We start from the raw sequence: 26,957 nt of genomic DNA, 5'->3' as shown, positions 1-26,957 counted from the left end.
CATAGTGGTGCTGATGGGCAAAATGCTCAGTAACCCCCCTTGTGATGGGAGAATGCCTACACATCAAGGACACAATTGTTCTTGTTTGTTTTCATGAAACACACTCTTCCCGACCTGGCGGATGCTGTCCCCCCTGGATATACTACTCTCAGTTTTGACCGACTTGAGCGCAGAGGTGGCGGTCAGGCTTTGGTGGCCCGGAGCTCTCTTAGTTACCGCCTCACCATGGTGGGCGGGGATCCTGGCTTGCCACTAGAAGCAGCCTCTTTTAGGATTAAGCTGTCCAATAACTACAATTTCTTTGGCCTGCTAGTTTATCGCCCGCCATGTCCCAGAACCAGGTTTACTGAATCATGGTGCAAAACACTGGAACCATTTGTCACCACTATTCACCTCACCATTCCAGGAGATTTGAACTGTCATCTCGAAAACAAACAGGACAGTGACTCAGTACACCTCCTAGACCTCATGGCATCCTTGGGACTTGAGCAACGAATAGTTTCTTACCTGTCGGTGTAGTTTTGCAGCTTGAAGATCTTTCTGGATTCACTATGCTGTGTATATTCCGCAATCTGGTGGTTGGGTTCGGAATCGTAGTCTTCTTTCTCTTTTTTCGCCGACGTCCCACCATTTGGTGTACCTTTGGTGACGTCGGCATGCTTCCGGCGGAAGCTCCCACCCTTGGGCGCCATCTTCGGATTCTTTTTTCTGTCTCTTTTTTCTGTGTCTGTAGTGAATCCATGGCTATGTTTGTTAATCTTTTTTTTTTCAACGTAATTCTTTCACGTATCTTGTAAGCTTCAACTTGCTTTCTTCTCTATGTGTTTCCACCTTCTTCTCCAGCCTCATCTTTCTGGCGGAGGCGGGTGGGTTCGCTAGTGAATCCAGAATGATCTTCAAGCTGCAAAATCACACCGACAGGTAAGAAACTGTTCGTTTTGCAGCGTGAATCTTTCTGGATTCACTATGCTGTGCATAGATTTTGTAGCGGTTTTGTTACTTTTGTGGCGGCTGGGTGGAAGATGAGCGTTGGTCCTACTTGTGCTTCCTTGTTCATCTGTACATCCATGCAATAGTGCTTAGTGAACGTGTGCACTGAAGCTCATGTTGCCGCCAGGCATATGTCCTGAATTGGTGTGTTGGCCAGAAAGGCAATTGCTGCTCCTTTCTTCCTGGTCGAGTGGGCCTGTGCCCCTCCTGTTAGCTCCTGGCCCGCTTGCTTGTGGCAGAATTGTATCGTTTGTGCGATCCATCGAGCTATGGTGTTCTTAGTCACTGGTCTACCCATGTAACTGTTTGCGAAGGATACGAAGAACTGTTTTGTCTTCCTGTGTCCCTTCGTCCTTTCAATGTAGAGCATCACTGCCCTTCTTGCGTCTAGAGTGTGGAGCGCCCTCTCAGCGCTTGTCGTGGGGTTCTGGAAGAAGCTAGGAATCTGAATACTCTGATTCATGTGGAACCTTGACACCACCTTTGGCATGAACTGCGGGTCTGTTCTCATCACGACCCTGTCACTGTGTATCTGGTTGTAGGGTTCCTGCAGTGTTAGTGCCTGTAGTTCGCTCACCCTGCGTAGCGAGGTGATTGATACCAGAAAGGCCGCTTTCATTGTCAGCATTTGCAGTGATGCTTTGTGGATGGGTTCGAAAGGTGCTTTCATGAGCTCTGTCAGTACCACATTCAGGTTCCAAGCCGGCGGCGGCATTCTTTTTGGTGGCGCTATTCTTTTAGCCCCTTCCAGGAATCTTTTTCCTACTTGAGATGTAAAGAAGCTTCTCCCTGTTTCTCCTCTTGTGTATGCCACAATCGCTGCCAGTGTACCCTTAGCAAGGATGAGCTTAGCTTAGCTTTTGGTATCGGGGGAAAAGCGTAGGCAAATGTTTTTGAACAGCTTATCCCTAGGGCATTCCCCTGGGATAGTGCCTCTGGTTGCCTGGATGCAAAGTATTGGCATTTTGCATTCCGGCGTGTTGCAAAGAGGTCTATTGTCGGAGGGCCCCACCTCCTGAATAGTCTCTCTGTTTCCTGTATGTTGAGTTCCCACTCGTGGGATGCTGAAGTCTGCCTGCTGAGCCAATCCGCTTCTACATTGTCCTTCCCTGGCAGGTGTATGGCTAGCAGGTCTATTTTGAGTGGTATTGCCCATCTCCAGATTTCCTGTGCCAAGCTTGACAGAGGGAATGATTGAGTTCCCCTCTGTTTGTTGATGTAAAACATCGTTGTGGTGTTGTCTGTTTGTAGCAGCACCTTCTGGTTGTACAGGTGCTTCTGAAAGGCCTTGAGGGCAAGCAACACTGTTTTCAGCTCCAGGTAATTGATGTGTCTGACCGCATCTGCTGGGCTCCACAGACCCCTCACTCTGAGCCTGTTCATGTGTGCGCCCCATCCCTTCTGGGATGCGTCTGTGGTGATGGTCACTGTTGGGTCCGGTGGCGTTAGAGGTTTCCCTATTGTTATCCTTTCTTTGGTCCACCACTTTATTTCTTCCTGCACCCTGTGCGTTACAACCACTAGATCCTCCCAACTTCCTGTGGCTTGTGGCCATTGCTGTTGCAGCCACTCTTGGAGTGGTCTCATCTGTAGGCGTACATTGGGGGCCAGGTGTATGCATGACGCCATCATTCCCAAGATCTTGCTCACTGTCAGAGCTCGCCCCTTCTGGTAGTGACGTTTCTCCCTCAGTAGGCTGAGTGTCCTCTTGTCGCTGGGTAACACCCTGCATTGGACGGTGTTGATTTGAGTTCCCAGGAAGATCTTCACCTGCTCTGGTTCCATTGAGCATTTTCCCCAGTGTATGGAGAATCCCAGGCTTGTTAGCGTTCTTGTGACCTGCTCTGCATGACCCTTGCATGTCCTGTAAGAGCTTGCCTTTATGAGCCAGTCGTCGAGGTAGGGGTACACGTGTATCCCCTTCCTTCGCAGATGTGCGGCCACTGCTGCGAGGCATTTGGTGAACACCCTTGGTGCGGATTTTAGACCGAAAGCCAGGGTTGTGAATTGGTAGTGATCCTTGTTTACTGTGAATCTTAGCAAGTGCTTGTGCTTCCTGTTCATGGGGATGTGCAGGTACGCATCTCTGAGGTCTATGGTGGACAAGAAGTCCCCGGCCTTTATCTGTGGGATGACCTCTTGTAGGGACGTCATCTTGAATTTTTGAGTCTTTACATATTTGTTTAGGAACCGTAGATCCAGGATGGGTCTTAGGCTTTCGTCCACTTTTGGCACCAGGAAGTAGCTTGAGTACACTCCCCTGTTCCGTTCTTTGAATGGGACCGGTTCGATGGCCTCTTTGAGGAGGAGTTCTTGAGCTTCCTCTTGGAGCAATTGCAGCTCCCTTCCCGAGTGCTCTCTTTTCTTTGGCTTTCTGTTTGGTGGTCTCTTTTCCAACTCTATTCAGTATCCGAACTGCATGATGTTGAGTATCCACTTGTCTGTGGTTATTTTTCTCCACTCCTGGAGAAAAAATCTCAGCCTGCCTCCTACTGGTGTCACGTGTTCCTTTGTGTCTTGTCCGTGTAGCCCTCTCCTCTTTGTTTTCCCGTGCTCCTCCCCCGGAGGGTTCGAGTGGGAGAGCACCTTTTTCCATGTGAAGTCACTTAGAGGGGGGTTGTTCACCGCCTCTCCTTCTCTGGCCCCGTCCATTTCCTCTTGATCGAAAGGACTGGCCCCTGTTCTGGTAGTTCCAGTTTTGCCTCTGCTGGCCCTGGTGACCTTGGTTGTCACTCTGTTGCCCCTGGTGGAACGCCTCGTGTGATTGTCCTTGCTGGTTTCCACCCCTGCCGTTCGGCCTCCGTGTAGGAGTGCCCCTTCTCATCCCCCTGAATTGCAGGGCCCCCATGGACCTTGCCGTCTCGTTGTCCTTCTTCAGTTGGGTGAGTTTCTCATCAACTGGGGCTCCGAACAGTGTTTCACCATTGAAGGGTGTGTTCAGGATGTTGTTCTGAACCTCAGTTTTGAAGCCTGAGATCCTGAGCCAGGCTTGCCTTCTCTCAGTGATGCCTATAGCCATCAGTCTGCTGGATGTTTCAGCCCCATCCAAGGCAGTCTTCAGACACGAGTTAGCAATGATTTTCCCCCTTCCACAAGGTGTGATGCCCTCTCACGGTATTGCTACGGGAGGTGCTTGGCCGATCTCATCCCAATGCTGGTATTGATGCCTATTCAGGAGGGCGTTGGAGTTAGCCATCTGCCAGTGCGTTGCGGCGTTCCTCTCTATTTTTCTGCCGGTCAGGTCCATCCTCCTGCTCTCCTTGTCAGGTGATGGCCCAGATGTTGTTGGGACGTTGGTCCTTCTTCGAGCCGTTGCAGCGATTATTGAATCTGCTGTGACGGTCCCCTTGATGTAAGCAGGGTCCTGGGAGGAGAATTTGTACTTCTTCTCCGTCCTCGGCGTGACTGATCTGCATGTAGCCGGGTCTTTGAACGCTTCCTTCCCCTGGTCTGTGATACTTTTCATCATGGGCAGGAACTGGCTTCTTGTCTGCGTGGGGAGCAATGTTTCCAGCAGGAAATCTGCTTTAGGCTTTTCCTCTTCCAGCTTAAACCCATAAGCTGCTGCTGCCTTCCTGACAACCTCATTGTATGCCCCAATGTCATCCGGCGGCGAAGGCCTCGAGGGGTATGTCTCCACAGCCTTCTCCGGGTTTTCGGCTTCGATGTCCAGGCATTCCGGGTCTTGGGCCGTCAAGGATCCTGAGCCGTAGCTTGACTGTTGCTCCCAATATTCCCCTTCTGTGTAATAGAGGTCCTCTTCCTCTTCGTGTTCCGAGGGCTCCGGAGTTTTCGGCGGCTCTTCGACGTCGAACTCCTCGTGCTCCTGCACCTCAGCGACGGCCGTCGCTGGCTTCGAGGGGATCTTGTAACTTTTCATCTTTTCATCGAAGTCTTTCTTTCTCTGAAGGATGTTCTCCATCTCGGCCTCAAGCCTTCTTTTCTTCCTCTCCAACTGTGCTGCCTGCTCGTCGTCGAGCGTTTCGGCTGCCCTCTTTGACGGCGTCATTGACGTCGAATCTTTTTTCGGCTCCTTTTCCTTCGAAGTCGAAGACCCTTTTCCGGGGGCTTGCTTCGATGACCTTGGCTTTTCGCCGGTCTTCGGCGCCCGGGAGTCCTTCTCGAAGGATTCGCTGGGCTCTTTTTCGAAGGATGCAGCTTCGGTCGTCGAAGTTTTCGGTGCCGGTGCTCCTTTCGAGGCTCTGGACTCTGACTTTCGAGAGTCTGCCTCAGGCTTTCGAGGCCCTGTCGAGTTTTTCAGGGTCGTAGACTCTCCTACCTTGTCAGACGTTTTCTTATCGGTCTCTGCGACCGTGAAGTCATCTGGACCCTCGGCGATGTTGTCCTCGTCGTCGGTGGAGAGGCCCAGTTCGTAAAGCGTCGGAGCCTGGCCTTTGCCCTGCATCGTGTGGTGAGCTATCCTCTGCCTCTCGAACCCGGAGTGTCTTCGGCTTGAAGACGGAGCAGGCGTTGCAGTCTTTGCTCTCGTGGTCCGTTGGCAGGCAGAGGTTGCAGACCGGGTGCTGGTCCTTCTGCACGAACTTGTGGTGGTAGTTTCTTGGCAGTTTCTGCAGAATTTAAAGGGTGTCTTGTACATCCCAGCGCTCAGGGGGCCCCATGTGTGCGCATTCCCCAAAGGACGTTGAAGATCTCGAGGTTCTTCCCTTTCTTCGTCGTCTCCTCTCTGATGGTCTTCTCCCAATCTTCTCCAGCCTTTACTGTCGAAGAGTTGTTGTATTTCCTCCTTTTCTCCTCCAAAACTTCTGGAGCTTCACGCGACGATCCAGACCCAACGGTGAAAAAAAGAATCTGAAGATGGCGCCCAAGGGTGGGAGCTTCCGCCGGAAGCATTCCGACGTCAGCGAAGGTACACCAAATGGTGGGACGTCGACGCCCACCTGGGCTACGAAAAAAAAAAAAAAAAGAGAAAAAAGACTACGATTCCAGACCCAAACACCAGATTGCGGAATATGCACAGCATAGTCAATCCAGAAAGATTCACGCAGCAAAACTTGGTCAATCCCACACCCACACCGCCAGTCACACCTTAGACGGCATTTTAACCAATAATGATAATTTAGTGATCGAGAATGTTAAGCCCCTTAGTTGGGTGGACCATTGGCTGATTAAGTTCAAAGTCTGTCCTACACTTCCCAACACTGCGAAGGCAAGGACCATCCCTAGGTACATTCGCTGTAGTGGACTGAACAAGCTTTCAGCCCCCAAATGAGAGGCTACCTTGGCCTCAGCCGGTGCTAGGAGGCACAGCCCATTCCCTCCCATGGCGGAGGGCTTCCGCAGTTGGATTATTGAGGCCCTTGACCCTGCTGCCCCTTTTAAAAACTGCATCTTCAGAAGAGCCAAATCAGCGGTGCCATGGTTCTCAGAAGAACTTAGATCCCTCAGAAGGGAGTGCCATTGCCAAGAACGTAGATGGCACAAGGACCCTTGTGCTAGGGAAAGAGCCAAGCAGAAATCTCTGCTACAGAAGTACAAACTCACCATCTTCCAAGCCATATCCCACTTCCTCACCAAAAAGATCATCGCAGCAGACAATTCCTCTAGCAAGCCATTCAAGGTTATTAACGAAATATCTGAGCCACCAGGGACACAGTCATTGTCCCCCTCTCAAGACTTGTGTGACAGAATAGTCACTTATTTCCATGACAAGGTCCTTAAAATCTTTCAGGAGCTCGGTCATATGGAAATTGAAGAACCTGGTGTTGAGGAGGTCATTCTGAACCATTGAAAGTATGCTCCTTTCACTCTTTTTTTTAATTTTTTTTATTTTTCAAAAAAAACTTTATTAAGGTATTACACATTTCTCACAGCTATCAGTCTACAACCCAGAAGGCCGGCAGCAAATCATGAGCAGCAAAGTCAAGTTATCAGAACGGATCAAACACAGCCAGTAAGCCGACAGCCCAGGGGTCCGGCGGCGTGCAGGAAAATAACTTGCAGTTAGTTCCAAGTCCAATGCTGCAACGGAACCCTCCACCAAGCCTTGCCTCAGAAGAACGAGGGCAGTCTCTTTGTCATAGAACATCTTTGCGGCTGCACAGCTATGAGATAGACCTGTTGAGTCCCTTCCCGCTAAACTAAATATGAACTATATCCAACCACCCCCCCACAACATGTTAACTGCCCGCTAACAGCTACCGTTTGCCCTATAGAATTATGCAGTGTATAAGCCCCACTATATCTGTAAGGAGTCCTCCCACACTCAAGTCCGGCCCCCGCCCAACTCTACCACTATAACAAGACCATCTGTACAATCCTCTATAACCACGGAACCCCCAGGTGTAAATATATGTAGCAAGACTCACGACCCTCGGATCTCGCCATGTGTCCCGGGTGGGTTGAGTCCTGATTCCACCCCCTCCCCGGGGGATGCTCCCAGCGTAGGTGAGAGCTTAATCGGTCGGACCAACTAACTCATCTAGTGTATCCTGACTATCGTCTGTCCCATACTGTTCCGTTTCTGCAGCGTCCTTGGTGTGTAAATATGTTTGGAACAGACCCCAAAAGTTTTTAGGCCTATTCCCAGGTGGAAGGAGCTCACTATCAGTTTGCGATTGGGTGCTTTAGTAAAGCATATCCCTGGCCCATCTGCGTGTGGTCGGCAGGGGGCCTCTCATCCAGCATATGGCGACAACTCGGCGAGCAATCAGTAGGCCCATATCCCTCAGACGCCGTATTACTAATGGGAGCGTCTTGGAGTATCCCAGCAAAGCCAGTGCGGGGTCAGCAGGGAGGTCCGTACCCAGTATCAGGCTCAATTCCGAAAAGACTTCTTTCCAAAATGTATTAACACCGGGGCAGTTCCATGCCATGTGCATAAAGTCTGCTACATAGGCATGACAACGCTCACATTCGTCAGATTGTCGAAGGCCGTATCTGTGTAAACGTTCTGGGGTATAATACACTTGTTGCAAATATTTAAAATGTATCAGCCTGTGTCTGCCATTAAGAGACAGTTTCCTCATGTTTTGACAGCAATAATTCCACATTGCATCATCAATCTGTAGCTGCAGGTGGCACTGCCATGCCAGTCTAGCCTTCGAGGGTGGTTGGTTTACCCTGTGTTGCGCCCTTATTTTAAATAAATGCGTTATTAATTTGCGGGACGATGATGATTTAATCACATATGTAAGTTCCGGAATTTCCGGGGGTTCAGCCAGGTCTGGGCCCAAAAGTTCCAGCAACGCAGTGCGGACCCTGTGGAACTGAAAGCGCAGCAGAAGCGTGTTTATCCCATCCACCGACACGACTTGCTCCCAGGTCTTGACCACTCCGTTCCGGAATAGATCACCCAGATTCAAGATACCCAATTTATGTAAAGCACGCGTGACCTCTTTGTCGCCCAGTGGGGCAAGCCACACCGCCCATTCTATCGGGACAAGAGGGGAGTACAGTAGCTCGCATCCCTGCTCCTTCAACAACGCGTGCCATGCATGGTTGGTAGATGTAATCGAGTCCAGTAGGCCTATGCGGCGGTCGGGGGGTTGGAACACCGTAGCCGGCGGGGGCAATGGGTCCGTGAACAAACGTTCTAAAATAACGTGTGGAGCGTTGTGGTCCCCGTGTATCCATGTGTGCAGGTGTGCTACCTGGGCGACTCGGTAGTAACGCTCCATGTCCGGAGCACCCAGCCCTCCCAATTCATATGGGAGCATAAGGACTTTCCATTGGACTCTGGGTTGTTTACCACCCCAAACAAGCCTAATGAGCGCCTGCGTCAAGGTTGCAAAAAAGGCCTTAGATAGGACCACCTGGAAGTTATTGAACAAGAACTGAAACCTGGGCAACACGACCATTTTCATAATGGCGATACGGCCCATGAGGGATAGAGGTAGTTTGCACCACCTATCTACATCCTCCACTAACCTAGTGTATGCAACGCCATAATTTTCCCGCACCAACACGTCGGGATCTGGATGGAGCTGAATCCCCAGATATCTGATCGGTTCCGAAGTCCACTGCAAAGGATATTCCATACCAAATTGCAGTGTAACAGGTGTTAACGGGAATGCCACCGATTTGTTCCAATTCACTTTCAGTCCTGAAAGAACTCCGAACCGAACCACCTCACGCAACACTGGGGAAAGGTTAACCTCCGGGTCCCGGACATACAACAAGGTGTCGTCCGCGTATGTAGAAAGACAGATCTTGTAGGTGGGGAAGCTAATACCTTCATTCCGGTGGTATTCACGGAGTGCGCATGCTAATGGCTCCGCTACCAGAGCATATAGCAGGGGCGAGAGAGGGCAGCCCTGCCTGGTACCTCTACCTATATCAAAGGCGTCCGTGACCCGGTCCCCCATTCGCAATCTGGCCCTGGGTTTGTAATACAGGGCACCTATCATCTGGAGGAATGGTTCTCCCAGTCCTAGCTTACGGAGCACTCTGATCATGAAGGGCCATTCCATGGAGTCGAAGGCTTTCTCCATGTCGAGGAAAACCGCTAGAGCTTTGTTTCCCTGTCGCACGTGTTGCATGGTTCCTAAGATAGTGCGGATGTTATATGTGAGGTTCCTGCTGGGAATAAAGCCAGCCTGTTCCGGAGCAACCAGCTCCTGGGCAAGTAGAGCCAAGCGCGTTGCCAATACCTTAGTGTACAGTTTGGCATCAACATTTATAAGGGAGAGGGGCCTGTAGGAGCCGCATTCATTAGGGGGCTTCCCAGGTTTCAGAAGCGTTATAAGTAAGGCCTCCCTCATGGAACCAGGCATACTTCCCTCCTCACAGATGTCATCAAAGAGAGTGGATAAAAGCGGCACCAGTTTGTCCTTGAAGGCCTTATAGAAGCCTACTGTTAGCCCTTCTGCGCCAGGGGCACTCCCGGACCGCATCCCCTCCAGTGCATCGGAGATTTCCTCCTTCTGGATGGGCATCATGAGGAATTCTCTCTGGGAGTTAGACAGTAGAGGCATATTAATGTAACTTAAATAATCGTCAATTTCCTCCTCAACCCCAGAGGAACGGGACTTATAAAGGCCCGAACAGAAATTCCGGAATTCCGCGATTATCTCCGAGTCGTCTGTAATGACCCCCCCCCCCGATTCCGAAACCAGCTCGCCTATCACCTGTTGGCGTCTTTCGTTTCGTAGAAGCCGAGCTAGAAGGGAGCCAGGTCGCTCCCCCTCGCCATAGGTGCGGGCGGTAGCATATTTACCCATGTGCTGCACCTCCCTGTCAGCCTCCTCATTGTATTCCGTAATTAGGAGTTTAATCTGCGTAGCAGTGTCTCCATCTGGCTCATTTCGCTGTCGAGCTTCCAGGGCCGACAGTCGCGCTTCCAAATGTTTCAACCGCCGTCTGATTGACTTAAGGACGCTGGAATGTTTGGACATGGCGATCCCACGAATGAAAACTTTAAAGGCTTCCCACACTGTTTGAAAACTTTCGACAGTCCCGACATTGGTCTCAAAAAAGTTATCAATCTCATCCGCCAGCTCACCTCTGAAAACCTCATCCAGCAGTGCATATGGGGGGAAGCTCCATGTAAATGAAGGAATCCTTCGTAAAGGTGTTTCCAGAGTCAGAAGCAGCGGAGAGTGGTCTGAGAGAGTGCGCGGAAGTACTATGCACTCCCTAATGCTGTGAGCAAGCACCTGGGAAGCTAGCCAATAGTCGATTCTGGTGTGGCCGAGTAATGGGTATACCCACCTCTCAGGGGATGTCGGCTTCTCCAGACATCCAGAAGATCTAATTTTACAAGTTCAGCCTGCATTGACTGGGCAGCTGCTGATGGGCGTCGGGCGGCCCCGTTGATCTGTCCAACTCCGGGTCAAACACCAAATTGAGATCACCCCCCCCCCCCAAAGCATTCTAGTGTAATTGTAAGTCCTGCAGCGCTGAGCTAGCGTGGCATAAAAGTCAGGGGAGTCATAGTTAGGACCATAGACATTAACCACTAAAAGGTCATGCCCCTTACCAATACATCTGGCGATTAAATAGCGACCCTCTAGATCTGTCTCAAGTGCCGTTAGTTTCAGTTTAGATTGTGGATTGACCCATGTGACCACCCCCCTTGAGTGTGTTGTGAACCCTGCCGCTACACTGCAACCTTCCAACCCCTTAGCTGAAAGCATTTTGCTCGTGAGAGGGAGGTGGGATTCCTGTAGTAGTGCGAGATCGATGTGCTGTCTACGTAGATAATTTAAGACCTTTCTGAGCTTCCGATAGTCGTTGAGACCCCTCACATTCCAAGTCAAAGTTTTTAGAGTATCAGTGGTGTTGTCTGCCATCAATGTAAGTGTCCCAGCAATGCCTTAAGGTATGGCTCGAGTGCCATAGAGTGAGTTGTGGCCACCTTAGAAGGAGACACAGTGAGGTGCTGTGAGCACAGCGGTAATCTGGGGAAGATGGGCCAAATGGAGCAGTCCACCATGTGTGTGATAGGGACATCAGAAGAGTGGTGTGGTCATACAGAGTAACATTGAGCATAAAACCAGCGCTGTCCCCGCTAGCGGGCAATAAAGACATCAGAGCAACAAAACATCCCCAGAACAACCACCCCCCTCCCACAGCAGACCCTCCCCAACTTGGCCGTGCAGGTCCCCTTCCCACCCATCCCACCCTGGCGCAAAACCATGAAACCAGTTGACTACTACTCCAACAGAGCAAAGCACAAGGGGGCCAAGGTCGCTAGACAGAGTCTGCATCTCTACTATCTCCATTTGCAAAGTCTAGGCCCCACCCCCCCCGCCATGCACCACCATCATTACAAACAGAGCAGTTGTAAACATAGCATTGAACATCTCCCCGGGAGACCGTCGTCCCCCTCCCATCCCAGAGGTGGCAGCTAACCCCCAACCCAGAGGAGTGAGAAAAGAGTACACAGTGTCATGAGGCAACCCCACTTTCTAACCACAATTACTACCAGTTAACAGGTGCAACGCCCCAGTAACCCCGCTTCCACTTATCTGCGATAGATCAGTCTGTCCGTGAGGTGGGTTGCCTAGTCCTCACCATCTCCATGGAGCGACTGGGGAGCACAGCGGCGTCTGGTGTCTGCCGCCCCGTATAGTACCAAACCCCAGGTCACTCCTGTTCATCCAGTTGGCTCTTGTCTTTGTCTGCCTGCTGGTTGGTGTTGCCGTCCCTCCTCTCCTTAGACCAGTTCTTCAGTGCCTTCTGTAATTCTGTAGGGTCGGTGAAGATGTGCGAACGGCCCTGTCTGTTGACCCGTAATTTGGCAGGATACAGCATCGCGTAATCTAGTCCCAGTTCCCTGAGGCGTTTCTTGTGTGGAGCAAAGTGTTTACGTGCTTCCTGAACTCGAGCCGTGAAATCCGGGAATATGGAGATCGCGGAGCCTTCGTATTGTAGATCCGCTTTGGCCCGTGCCAACCTTAGAGCCGTATCTCTGTCCCTATAGTTGAGCAGTTTCGCTATAATTGGGCGAGGGGGCAGCCCCGGCTTCGGTTGTGGACCAAGGGATCCATGTGCACGTTCCACCACGAACATTGTCGAAAATACCCCCTCTCCCAGGAGGGTGGTGAGCAGCCGCTCAACGAAGAGTTCCATCTTGCCTGTCTGAGTGGATTCCGGCAGGCCCGTAATGCGGAGATTACAGCGACGGGAACGCGCCTCCAGGTCCTCGGTCTTGTCTGGAAGGGTTCTCATCAGATTCTCCACTCTCCTGTGGGCCGTATCCAACTCCGTCTGAGCCTCTTCAACTTCCGTGATCCTACGTTCCGCTATGTCGTGCTTTTCCGCATGTTTGTCAAGTCTTTCAGCCATGCGGTCCATTCTGTAGGACATGGCGTCCAACTTAGAGCCCAGCGCAGAGATGCTGGACTGTAGGCTCTTCTCCATGGACCGAAGCATAGTTTTGAGGTCATCATCCTCCATGCGGGACTCCTGGGGATGTGATTCCTCCCTGTGCTGTGAAGGAGGGCTTTGCACCGGGACCCGCCGCTGTGAAAACCGGAGTCGGCTTTGAGTCTTATCCCCCTTCCCCATGGTGTCGGGGTGGTCGGCGTCTGAGCAGCTCAAATGGAGAGGTATATCCACCAGGGGGCCCACTGGACGTTAGTGCGTGGATTCCTGAAGCCGGACTGAGCCAGGGCCAACGCTGCATCCTCCGTTATCCTCCCGGGCCGGCCGTTTGGGCGACACGGTAGATGTCCGCACCAGCCCCGCACCAACTGACCTGTTATGGTGTGCGAGGATCCTCCTGCGCGTTGGGTTCGTCTTCAAAGGTTGTCTCTGTCTGCTCCGGAGTGCTGGCCCCAGTCAATCACGGCGTCCGCTAAGTCGCGGTGCCACCAACGCCCAGCACAGGGTAGGACGTAGCCCCAGGGGAGTGTGTCCCCGGGGAGGCTTGGTGTATCCCCTTTGCAGGCTTTGGGTGGAGGGCTCGAGAATAGGGTCACCCCGTAGCTTATTCAGGGCGATCTGAGAGCCGGCAACTCAGTCGGCCGCCCTGCGCCGGGAACAACCGGCAGCTTGGGATCGCACCCCGGCTCCCAGCTTCCTCAGTCTTGCGTCTTCGTTGCGGCCACGCTCGGGACCCAAAATGGCGCCTTCTCGAGTTTTGCGGCACTGCCTCCGCCTCCCAGGGCCTCTCAGTCGCCCGCCGAGTGGACTAACCTTGCTTGGGGGACATTGAGGCAGGTCCGATTCCGCAACCGCCGTGTGCGCCGAAATATTCTCGGCTCCTGATCTGTTTTGCGGGACACGGGAGCGACCCTTCACCCGCGGCCGCACGCACGGTGACGTCGCCTGGGCACAGTGTCTGCTGGGGACCGCGGACTGCGGCCTGCCACCTCACGATCTTCGCCGAACCGCACTCGCACCACGCAGCTCCAATTTGCCTCCGTCGCCGGGCAGCCAAGATCAGGAGCCCTTCCGACCGGCAGCAGAACGGGAGGGGAGTCGAAATCACTGCTCTGAGTGAGGATAAAGAAAGGATAAATAGCGATGCCGGCGGAGCTCGGGAATTAGGCGGTCATCGTCGCTGCCCGCAAGCTCCTCGCCCCGCTCCTTTCACTCTTAACGCCTTCCCACAGATCACTGTCACCAAACCCATGACATCCTTATGGGCCTTAAATCCGGCTTACTTTCTGGTCCCTGTAAGCCCCTCACACTCAAGCTTGTTCCCAACCCTGTTGCAGTCTTCCTGTGTAGGGTGTTTTACAACATTGTCCTATCCGGCAGCTACCCGGTAAATGGAAGGAGGCTATTGTTACACCAACCCTCAAAAACCCAATGCTGACCGCTCAGAACTGAAGTACTTTCTCCCCATCTCACTTCTCCCGGCACCGCAAAAATCTTGGAGAAATTCATCAACACTGAGTTGATAAATTACGTTGAATCGCATGAAATCTTAAACCAGTCTGAAAACGGCTTCTGCACCAATCACAGCACCAAGTCCGCCGTTATTGGTGCCACTGATAACATCCGCATGCAGGTAGATCAGGGTGGATCGGTGGTGCTGATTATGCTTGATCTGTCGGCTGCTTTCGATATTGTTTATCTTAAACGGATGGTTCAACGCTTGCAGGAAGTGGGACTTTCAGGAAAGGCCTTGCAGCTTCTCCACTGCTTTATGACGTGGAGAAAGAACATCATCAGCTGCGGAGGTTTCAGAGCTAATGCTTTTCGACTACTTTGTGGGGTTCCCCAGGGCTCATCGCTGAGCCCCACCCTCTTTAAAATTTACATGACCACTCTGGCTGAGTTGGTGAGATCTTTTGGCTTCCAGGTGATTTCCTATGTGGACAGCACACAAAGCATTTCCATCTCTAATGATTTGCAATTGGTCGCAGAAAAATTTAACCACTGCATGGCAAGCACTATTAGCTAGATGAAGAACAATTCCCTGAAGATTAATGCAGATAAATCTGAGATGCTAGTCTTTGGTCTGCAGAATTCAATCTGGTTGACCACCTGATGGCCGGCAGACTGTGGTCAGGACAGTTAGAATCCTGGGGGTCACTTTTGTCAAGGGTCTGACCTTCGATGCTTAGGTCAGTCACACTGTTAGCACTTGTTTCTACATCTTGAAAACCCTAAAAAAGGTGCTTCCGTATTTTCCATCTGAACTGCACCGGCCCAGCATCATTGCACTAGTCACTTTCTGAATTGATTACTGCAATGCATTTGTACTTCAGCATCCCTGAACAGGCTTCAGGTCATCAAGAACATGGCAGCCAGGCTGATCCTCAAAATTCCTAAGCATCAATCAGCGAGGGAGATGATCCGTGCTCTGTATTGGCTTCCCATCAGGAAGCGCATCTCCTTCAAAGTCCTTTGTACGGTCTATAAGACCTTGCACAGCAAAGACTTGCCACAGCTGAAAACCATGTTCCAATGGTACACCCCCTGGAGGACCCGGAGATCCTCTTCCCAGTGAAAATTGATCTCTCCTAAATTCCATAGTGTCAGATGGGGCAGGCGCTCCTTCTCTGTGGCGGCCGCAACACTCTGGAATACCCTGACCCCTCTATCTCTAATGCAGAATCTTTTCCTGTGTATAGAAAACTGGTGAAGAAATGGCCTTTTTCAACATAGTTGGCAGTTCTGTGCCTTTCTTTTTCTCTCCGTCCGCCTGGCGCCTTGACACCCATGGGTATTAGTGCGCTTTATGCATTTTTATCCTATCCTGTCCTATCACATTGGAAGTTTGCTTCTTGAAAACATAAAACTCTCTGGTGGGAACTATAAACATGGAGACTGCTCAGCAAAGCTCAGAGTTTTCAGTGGAGCGGCAAAAAGCACTCATATCCCCACCGTCATTTCAGGGATCTATATGTTTGTCCAGGCGATTCTCCGCTAAGGGAGAGGAGCCCTCGGCATCCACTATCTTGCAAAACGATGAGCTCTCTGCCAGGATCTAAATGACCCCATAAGCATTGACAGCTGCCTAACACCTGGGGGTCAAGAGAAAACAATCAATGTGTCTTAGAAGGGAAGCCCAGAATCTCTGAGTGCTTGAGGAGCCTAAGAATTGGTCTAATACTGTTTCTACTGTATTAATGATGCATTTCTAAGTCTCATCACTAAAAATAAGTACTACTGATTAGAGTAGGAGTGTTTATTCTTCTTCTTGGCTTTCTTATTAATTAATACCATTGCTTGATAAATCAAAACAGCTATGATATGCAACATGCAAACAAGACTGTACCACACCCTGAAGTTAAGCACCCCTCTTCTGCAGCAGATGAGTTTGTCCTCGTTATACATCGTGGATGGGCTGAGGCTAAAGAAACAGAATTTAAGAAAGGTATTACAATATCTTGAAATTTCAGTTTATTACTCTTGGCAGTAATTTATTTACCATACCACATAGCCAGAGAAGGCCTCTTCTAAACATAAACATGAGATTCATGATCCTTGATTAAAGTATTCAAACTCATTTTAGCAGTCAGGTTGAGAGACCCCTTGGTGTAGGATTCAATGCGAACTGTGCACAGTTAATTCTAGTTTAGTTTAGTTTCCCTTTATAGTGCTTGATCCTTACATAGTCATTGAAAAGCTAAAACACTAAACCAAGTAAAAGGTGTAACACTAGGTAAGAGAAAAACTTGCTATTTAACAGGTAAGTTCAGCTGTGTTCAAAATCATGTATGATTATTCTCATGATTAAATTAAGTTCATACTATATATATATTACCTATTGGCGGTAGCCAGTAGGTAGTTATAGTTAGAACCTTGTTTCTATAGGAAAAGTGTTTTTTGATTTGCCAATAACTTTTGCACCGTTTGAGAAATCTTCACAAATTTTTCAAAATGAATTGTTCACTCCGGGCCGCTCCTGTGTTGAAAGTTGTGGGGTGATACGTTAAGTGGGGGCAAAGAAAAAAGGGGGGTCCCAAAACGTGTTTTCGCTATGTTAATTTCCATAGGAAACTTTACACACGGCTACAGCCTGAACTACTGAACGGAATAACACCAACATTGGCAGAGAGATAGCTCTTGGTCCAGAAAGCACACTTTGTTTTAAATGGTGTATATCAGTTCAGTAGTTTTTGAGATATTTAAAGATGTAAAGATATCGATATTTGAGGATTGTGAGATCTGATTGGCGAGCCCTTCTGAGCACAAGCATGGCTCTGATTGGCTGCTAACACTTCAAAACAGGACGTGTTGGCAGCCATCTTGTGACTTGGCACAGAGGGAGAAGGGAAAAGGTGAGAGAGACATTAAAAAAGAAGAAAATAGGGCAGGATAAAAACACCCTGACTCCCTAGACCTGGTCAGGGGGTCCCACAGAGATGCCCAGGGCCAAAACAAGCATTTCTTTAGAATTTTCGGCCAGATTCGCGCACCTGGTGTGACTGCGGCTGAAATTTGAAAAAAAATAAAGTGTGTTTTCTAAAGCCCCCCCGGGTGGCCCATGTCCCAGGGCCATTCATGATTTATGGAGCGGCGGCCCACATATTATTTATGTGGGGGGCCTCCTGGGCCCCCGAAGCCCTGGGGAACAACCCCTCCCCCCCCCCCCGAATTTCTTTGAAAAATGCGTGGGAAGGCTCCTGCCCCCTCTGATGCTGCCCAAGGGGACCACCACCTCCCGGGGCTATGTATACATTGCGAGGGGGGCCATGCGGCCCCCCTCCTGGAACCCTCGATGGCCCTGGGGACTGCAACCCACCATGAAGTGAAGCAGAATTGCTTTTGGACAAGGGTAGCTGCATGTTAGCAGCTCCCCTTGTCCAAAAGCAATGCCGGCTCCTGCAGGAGGCTGGGACCACAGGAGGCATTAGTGCTCCCCCTGCGGTCCCCAATGTAAGGGCCGGCCCTGGGGGATGTGGTCCCTGGGCTGAAATTGGCCTGGGGAGGGGGGAAGCGTGGCCCCCCTTCCCTATAAATATATATTTTTTAAAGAGGCCATGCCTCCGGGGATGGGGTCACCGGGCCATAATTGGGATCTGGAGGGCCCAAAAAAAACAACAAGGCTGACCAGGCCCCAGGGCTGTAATTGGCGTCAGGAAGGGGGCCACACGGCCCCCCTCCCAAACATTTTTTTAAAAAGTATAGGCTGGCTAGATGTGGTCCAGGGAAGGGAGACCATGCTTTATAGTTAGTTGAGGTAACTAGAACTCGCAACCCCGCAATGCACTGCTGATGATGTCACATATTACATCATTCATGACATGGTCAGCAACATCACTGATGACATCACTGATGACATCTCAAATGACATCAATGATGACATCACTGATGACATCATACACGTGATAATCTGATGCACCTCCTCACACCCTAATATAACCTTTGATACACCCACTCTAAAATAGAGACTACCATTTTTGAAACCATAGACACACCAATACCAGTTACTACATACTCATTCACTGATTCCTAGGTCTACACATACATCCAATCATTCACTCATACAGTCACCCATAAGATAACAAAATCAAAAATAAATAAAAAGAGACTGTCAACTCACCAGAGGCCCCGCCCCCCCTCCTTGCATGACTCTGCAAGCACACCTCCTGGCAAGCTCTGCATTGGGGATTAATTTCCCATTGCTAGTGCGGGTCCCTGGGGCCAAGTAGGCCAGCAGGTGTTGTGTGGTTATTTAAACTCCGAGTTAATTTTCCCGATTCATGCCTTTATATAGGTACAATTCACATTGCCCTTATAAAGGCTTAAAAATCAAGCCCTTATTTAGGCATAGTCCATGCTACCCAAATGCAGGCATGGCTACTTCCACCCATACCAAACGTCACAGCGACTTCTTGGAAAACCAGCTTAAGCAGTCAGGGACTTCCCCTTGCTTGAATATTGATTTGTCCAAGAACTCTGTTACTTTACAAAGAACAACTATTCCCTAGTGGTTCTTTCCTAACGTTCATATGCCCGACTTTACGTTAAACTATGGCATTCCTAAACACTTTCAAGGTATAAATATACCTTTACTTGCTCTAGCAAGATACGGTGGTTTGGAGCAGTTCGAAGACCTACTTGCCCGACGCAGCTCGCTACAGCAAGTGCAGGAGGAAGCCGACTCTCCAGCTGATGCACTGATCAGGAAGCTGCCCTTCGCCTGCCGAGAATCCAGCTCCAGTGTTTCTGGCTCCCCTTGTAGGGTGTTGAAAAATCGAGTCGCGAGACAGAGATACCAGACCTCCTTCATTCTAAACAAGGTATGGAGCTGATTAGAACCTAGAGAAACCTTTAGTAGATTCTTGGCAAAAACTAAACCTATGCTACACAATACTTACTTCTTCCCCCATACTAGACATAGGTTAGGTACATTGGGGTAGGCGAATTTGAGAAGCACCGGTTGAGTATTTTAGTCAATGTTATTTATGTATGTATTTTTATATGGCCTAGAAACCATACAATGCTCTTACAGTATTGTTTCATATTACTGTTTACGCTGTACGCATTATACTTTGCAGTCTGCATAACAATTGTAGCAGTACACCTCTCTTGCATGAGAAAGAAGACTGTTCAATAAACCCTTTTTATTGAAAATGCCCGTCTCACTATTCCTCTGCAACTCTGTAGAAACGAAGCATGCACGATTGACTGAGTGAAATACTTATCTATAGTTTCCGCGACTCTGAGAGATATATTCGTATTCTTTGGAAACAAAGTTGTCATGTTTATGTGGTTTTCAGAGACTAATCCTTTCTTGTGTATTCAACAAAGTTTCTAGTGACCTCTGAGCTAGATGGCACACTCACAATTAAGTTTAGTATATTTGATAGAGACCTAGTTGACCTCAGTCCTACGTCTAATCTATAGGATATATTATTCCAATGCGCAGAGCCTATTGGGAATATAGGAACTACTCTGCACGGGAACCTCCAGTAAGCCCCACACAGTGGGATTGCTGAGAGGTGGCACGAGGCCACTCCTCTTTTTACACCACTCTATAAAAGCTCCTCTTGGAGCACTGCTGGTGGGGTGAAGAACTTAAGTCCCCTTGTGTCCTGAGGACCTTCACTGAAAGCTTTCACTGAAAAAATCACTGGTTTCAGGGACTTTATAGTTAGTTGGACATTTCACCCGTATAAAACCAGAGACATTTGCCTGTTATAGTTAGTTGAGGTAACTAGAACTCGCAACCCCGCAATGCACTGCTGATGATGTCACATATTACATCATTCATGACATGGTCAGCAACATCACTGATGACATCACTGATGACATCTCAAATGACATCAATGATGACATCACTGATGACATCATACACATGATAATCTGATGCACCTCCTCACACCCTAATATAACCTTTGATGCACCCACTCTAAAATAGAGACTACCATTTTTGAAACCATAGACACACCAATACCAGTTACTACATACTCATTCACTGATTCCTAGGTCTACACATACATCCAATCATTCACTCATACAGTCACTCATTCATGCAGCCACTCTTCAATAAAACACTATCATATGCACTCAAACACCTATACAGACACTCACACACCACCCATCCATAGAGTTACTCATACAGCTAGTCAGTCATGCAAAAATCAATCACACTCCCATTTTCTCACCTAAACAGTTATAGACACACAACCTAACTTATTCATACAGAGACTAACACACACTTACTCTCTTATACAATCACTGATACAAGCACACACTCATCCATACAGCCACTCTCACAATCTCTCACCCTCACATATAGTCATTTATATACTGCAACACTCACATACACTCCCTTTTACATATGTTGTTACTCACACATGTACCACTGAGACATCCATTCACTCACCAACACACCTATACACACACTCACCCACCCATACAGCCCTTCACAGATGCACTCTTGAACCCATACACCCAGTGAATCACCCACTCACACATCTATGCACAGAGTCACACAACCCCCACCCACCCACACAGACACTCAGGCACACATACAGATACTCAGACAACCAATCAATAACCCATGTGGACACTCATGTAGCTATTCACCAACCCATGCAGCCACTTTCACACCAACTGACAGACTGATACAGACATTCACACAGTTTAATAACAAACCCATGCTGAATGCATGCATGTAAGACAGGTTTAATCACTCATTCTGTCCATCAACTGTGTTTTTTGCAATTTTCACCCCGAGTGGGCTGGGTATGCTCAGACGTGAGTCCCAGGCTCTCCACACCACTGGAGTCAAGCTATCCAGGCTGAAGAAGGCTGATAGCCAGAAACCGGTCCTTGGATGCTTGATTCCGGTCTAGGAAAGACATGGCTTGGTAGTTCGGGCTGGACTGTTCCCATGAGGCACAGGGTCAAGGCTGATTTGCATATAGCCATTGTCTGACCTAGGGTGGTGTGGAGTGCAAAAAAAACGATGGATTTAGGCCCAGATCTTTGTACTGGGGTGAATGTAAGACATTGTTCTACATTCTGTCCATCAACTGTGTTTTTTGCAGGTTTAATCACTCACCTATACAGTCAGTCACACACCTACTAAATCATCAATTCAGACGCTTATACAAACACTCATTCTTCAATATACCTTGGCATATATATATAAAACATATTTAAACTTTACAGAAACACATACTCACTAGATAATGTAATCAGTGATGTAATTTGAGATGTCATCAGTGATGTCATCAGTGATGTCAATGACCATGTCATAAATGATGTAATATGTGACGTCATCAGCAGAGTTATAGTTAGCTCAAATAACTATAACGGGCAAATTTCTCTGGTTTTGTACGAGTGAAATGTTCAACTAACTGTAACGTCCCTGAAACCTGTAGTTGTTTAGTAAATTTCTAAGGTCTTTTTACATGCTAATTTCTATCTATAACGTCCTTGAAACCTATGGTTTCTTCAGTGAATATATTTGTTTCAATACGGAAATCAATTGTTTCCCACCTCAAAATGGTTCGCCATCAATTTGAACCAGAAATGGTGCAAGTATTTTTAAAACACAACAGAAAGGAAATTTTTAAGCAGAAAATTAATTATAGCAAATTGCCATTTGTTCACAAATAGATGAATCGAGAGGTGATTTTCTTCATTTTTGCAATTCTTTATTCAAACATCATCTTGAAGTTGAGGAAAAAGATTTCCGCGCAGCCAACGTGTTTTGCCCACTTATGGCTTCTTCAGGGCCTCTAGACAAATGTGAGTTTATCTTCTATATTTAGAATGGAAACTGTCCATCAGTTGTCCCTTATGTGCACCTAATTTCCATCTGCGGATCCTCATATGCTACATTACAGGGTGACAAGAATATTCCCTCACTATGGTGGTACCAAACCCATTTCTTTTAGATTTGGCCAGTCATCTTTAGCCGTGTTCGGCCATCAAAATAAAGACCTCGTGATTTTGGTGTCTGGTGTATTTTGCCCAACAAAAAAAATAATATATATATATATATATATATATATATATATATATATATATATATTTCAAATTCTTTTTTGGGGGTGTAGCTTCCACTGTAACCTCCCTATAAAAAAAAAACATGCTTTTAGCTTTTTATTTTTTGGGGGGCTATTTCGCTACAAACACCATTTTGTAAGACCTTGACCCTCCCTTTACCACTATCCACCTCTGGAACCTTAAAGGCATGAGCACCCCTTATCCACCCCTATATCTCCAAAGCCTCTTACTAACCCTTACTCTTACCTATCCCTGAAAACTCAAACCCCCTTAATACCTTTTACCCGTATTCATTCCCAAACACTAAACACTTACTACCCCTTACCCAACCAATAACTCTAAAAACATTTTACTAGGTCTTACCTACCTCTAAAACCTAAACACCCCTAACACATACCCATCCCTGAACACTAAATGTCCCTTACTACCCCTTAGCATAACTATTTCTGAACCCTAAAAGCGCCTAACTATCCCTTACCGCTATCATCACTAAAAATTTAAATTCCATTTCTAAACCTTACTCCATCCCATCTCTGACCCCCTAAAAACCTTTACTACTCCTTACCCATAACCACCCCGGATTCCTAAAAAAAACTTACTACCCATTACCTCTTATCCTCCCTGAATGCTGAATATCTCTTACTCCCCTTTTAATTTATCCATCCTACAACCCTAAAAACCCCTTATTACTTCTTATTCTTATTAATCTCCCAAACCTGAAAACTCATTCCTACCCCTTAACCATCCCTTTACCTTAGAAATCCTTTCCTACTGCTTACACTTACTTATCGCTGAATGCTAAAAACTCCCTACTACCAATTAATCTTACCCCTACCTGGACCCCAAATTCCGCTTACTGCCCCTTACCCTTCCATGAATCCCTACGACCGATAACCCCCACCCATCACTGAAACCTCAAAAGCTCTTACTACCCACTACCCTTACCTATCACTGAACGCTAAAAAACCCTAATACCCCTTACCATTACCCATCCCGGAACACTAGAATCCCTTGCTTATTTTATGTCATTCATAAAAATTATATTAACTCACCTGCGTGGCAAAGTCCCATTTTGCAAAAGTAGCATAAAGGACCTGTGTGGTTCTTACCTGGGTGGTAAGGACTGCATGATGAAGATGGTTTGTGGTAAGGCCTGCTTTGCCAAGGATACATGCGGTGAGAAACATCTGAAGCCAGTGACCTTCTGTAGTATCCTGCATATATATTGTAAGGTGTGTTACCAGCCCTGCCCAGCCAGTGCCTGTGCTCTGACTCATTAGAATGTTGGAGTCTGATGATGCCTCAAAATGTTGGGACTGAGAGAGGCAGAGTGACAGTTTGGTCATGGGCTGAGCAGCTGACAGGCAGCTCCTGGTGGGGCTCTGATCTACAACATATCCACTTGATGTTCTGAACTTTACTACCTGTTATCTTTATGAATAAAACATCTTGGATTACAACCTTCCTGAGTGGACCTTCCTCACTACATATTTTGGATTATGGTAGTTGCCCCTGGTGTTTCCGTAAATTTCGCCATCTCTAGGTCCTTTTGTTTGTCAGGTACCAAGGATCTGCTTGTAGCTGTAGGTTTGTCAACTCTTCGCCAAAATATGTAGTGATGAAGGTCCAATCAGGAAGGTTGTAATCCAAGATGTTTTATTCATAAAGATAACAGGTAGTAAAGTTCAGTACATCAAGTGGATATTTTGTAGATCAGAGCCCCACCAGGAGCTGCTTGTCAGCTGCTCAGCCCATGACAAACTGTCACTCTGCCTCTCTCAGTCCCAACATTCCGAGGCATCATCAGACTCCAACATTCTAATGAGTCAGAGCACGGGCACTGGCTGGGCAGGGCTGGTAACACACCTTTCAATATATAAATGCAGGATATCATACCTTCTTTCTTTGATGCTCAGGTCACCTGTTTACTTTCTTGGAGGAATGATGGCTCGATAGAAATAAACAGGAGTGATAATTCAGCATCACTTGTAGTGCTGCTTCCCCTCTATATGCATCATTCAACACCTACACTTTTGGATTCTCCAAGGTTATATGTTTTCCTCTACCTGCCCAGTCTCCTTTAACTAAACACTTCCCTTTCCCTATGTGTATATCAAGTTGCATCTAAGCTCACACTCATAATATTAATAACTGCAAATCAGTAGATATGTAGTGTAAACAGTTTCGTGGTTCCATCCACACAGCTATTATTATGAAGTACATCAGGTAAAACAGGCTGATGGCTCAGGTGAGTAGCTCAGGAGAACAGTTACGTGAAAGTAACTAAAACACTGCAAAGAGTGTAACTACATTTACCTTTTTCTTAAAGCAGTGGATAAGAATCTGTCTTGCATTTCTTTGCATAATAATGTTTTTCCAGCAGGGGTACTCCGTCCATTTGTTCGTATGCTAAAAAAGAAAAGCAAAGTTCACTTAAATATTTTATATGCACTGTGTTCACCAGGACGTTAAAGGCTGCATATACCTCCAGAAGATACACTAGTTATCCTATTTACTACTCTGCTGGCGAGGGGAGGTTCCGCAGACAGAGCAGGTTAAACAGTTATATTTTGCACAAAAGAAAAGGTCAAGGCACTAAGATCATGCACTGGTACTAGTATATTTGTATGGAGTTGAACAATTATGGTAGTGCAAGAGCTGGGAACCTGACCTCCGTAGTTCCCTCAAATTTTGAATGACCAAAAACACAAGATTCCGATCTGCTCAGCACATACCTAAATACTATATAATGTGTATCACCAGATTAGCATCTGCAAAACACAAAATTATTCCAGAAACAATAAACAATCCTCATTTACAGTGCAAAAATGATAGCCATCATTGCCAGATGGCAATGATGGCTATAATATTTGCACTGTATTTTAAATGAATGAACGTCCATCAAAACATTAAATAAAGAAGAAAATAAGCTGTTTCATAAAAACTTTGGCACTTTGTATACTTTCTTTGGAGGATTGTTTATTGTTTCTGGAATAATTTTGTGTTTTGCAGATGCTAATCTGGTGATACACATTATATATTATTTAGGTATGTGCTGAGCAGATCTGAATCTCAGGGTAAACAGTTAGTTGAAACCTATTACAATGTATCCAGAGGAGTCCAACCTTAATAACGCCAATTTGTTTTTATAAATAACTGGCTATCTCAAGTCAGCAGTTATGTTGCACGTAAATTAACAGTGGTACTATATTAAATGTAAGGGTTCTCAATGTATTAACCTCTGGAGGAAGAAGGACTGAGTCAACTTTTCAAGGCTATCAACTTGTGAACTTCAGCTGATAAAAGGAATGGGCAGTCACTTAACCCACTGTTGGACAGGCCGCATGGTCGGGCTGCCCCCCCTCCCCGCAGTAGGACCTGGACCCTGGCTCTCCCTGCATCCCCAGCCAGAGTCCCTAAACGACCACCCGAAGTACCCTGCAATCCTTCCACTACAAGACACCAGCCCCGGACCCAGCTGGCCCGGGTCACCATCCACACCACGACATCGAACCGGCCGCCATCTTGGGGCACTGCAGCACGAGGCCGCGTGGCCTCAACTCGACCCTAACCCTGGGCCCGGCCGGCCCCGACATCGGGGCACCAACCTCCCCCCAGGAGGCAGAGTGACCACTTGGCAAATCAATGGGAGAAGGAATCGTCAACGGCTCCCCTCCGCCAGGTGTCGATCACCCCCGGCCGCCCTGGGCGCTGGCTCCACCCCCCTGCTGGGTGTCTGGACTCCCTCATCCCGGACCTCCCGGCCCCCAGGCGCGAGGGTCCGGACATCAAAGGGGACCAGACCTATAACTGGGGCAGTGCCAGACCAGGAAGGCAGTTGTATCCTGGAGTCGAGAGACCCGAGAAGAACTCATCCGTGACTGGCCTGCTGGCGCTGCCGCGGCCCTCTGCCTCGTGAACCCATCTTGGCCTGCTGGCGCTGCCGCGGCCCTCTGCCTCGTGAAACCATCGTCTTGGCCTGCTGGCGCTGCCGCGGCCCTCTGCCTAGTGAAACCATCTTGGCCTGCTGGCGCTGCCGCGGCCCTCTGCCTCGTGAAACCATCGACTTGGCCTGCTGGCGCTGCCGCGGCCCTCTGCCTTGTGAGACTAACATCTTGGCCTGCTGGCGCTGCCGCGGCCCTCTGCCTCGTGAAACCATCGACTTGGCCTGCTGGCGCTGCCGCGGCCCTCTGCCTTGTGAGACTACCATCTTGGCCTGCTGGCGCTGCCGCGGCCCGATCCACAGACCCTCCAGCTCGAGGATTGTGAGCTCGCCCCTTACCACTACCTGTACCGATCCGGTACCAAGACTGTCCCGCTACCCCCTTTCCCTACAGAGACTAGAAGTGAGAGGACCCCCGGGTCCGAGATATCCTGTATCGCTGATATCCTTGCCTTAAGAACCTTATATAAAGCATTGAACTCGACTTGGTGTGGTGCCTGTTTGTGGGGAGGGAGGTAACTTGTCTGTACGATCACCGGAGACGGTCCCCCTCGGGGATCTCTCCCTCAGTATCCGGCCGACCCTCAGGGTCCCCGTCTAACATTGGTGGCCAGCGACGGGATCCGAACCTACGCATAATCGTACAGAAAGTCACCCGACCCACGACACACGACCACCATGACAACAGAGAGCG

The 26,957-nt window shown here is 48.5% G+C and overlaps 1 protein-coding gene across 1 annotated transcript in view; it reads right to left on the bottom strand.

Moving 5' to 3' along the window:
• The window catches only part of ST8SIA6 (ST8 alpha-N-acetyl-neuraminide alpha-2,8-sialyltransferase 6), a 478,017-nt gene that overhangs the window by 175,599 nt on the left and 275,461 nt on the right, over positions 1-26,957 (bottom strand). Inside the window, exon 3 of the mRNA XM_078663574.1 lies at positions 24,637-24,729. Coding sequence (XP_078519700.1) covers positions 24,637-24,729 — 93 coding nt within the window. The remainder of the gene's footprint in view (positions 1-24,636; positions 24,730-26,957) is intronic.

This window comes from Lissotriton helveticus, chromosome 10, assembly GCF_964261635.1.
Source record: "Lissotriton helveticus chromosome 10, aLisHel1.1, whole genome shotgun sequence".
In the NCBI taxonomy this organism is placed as follows: domain Eukaryota; kingdom Metazoa; phylum Chordata; class Amphibia; order Caudata; family Salamandridae; genus Lissotriton; species Lissotriton helveticus.
The sequence above is the reverse complement of the archived record's forward strand: the minus strand, read 5'-3'. Positions and strand labels throughout refer to the sequence as shown.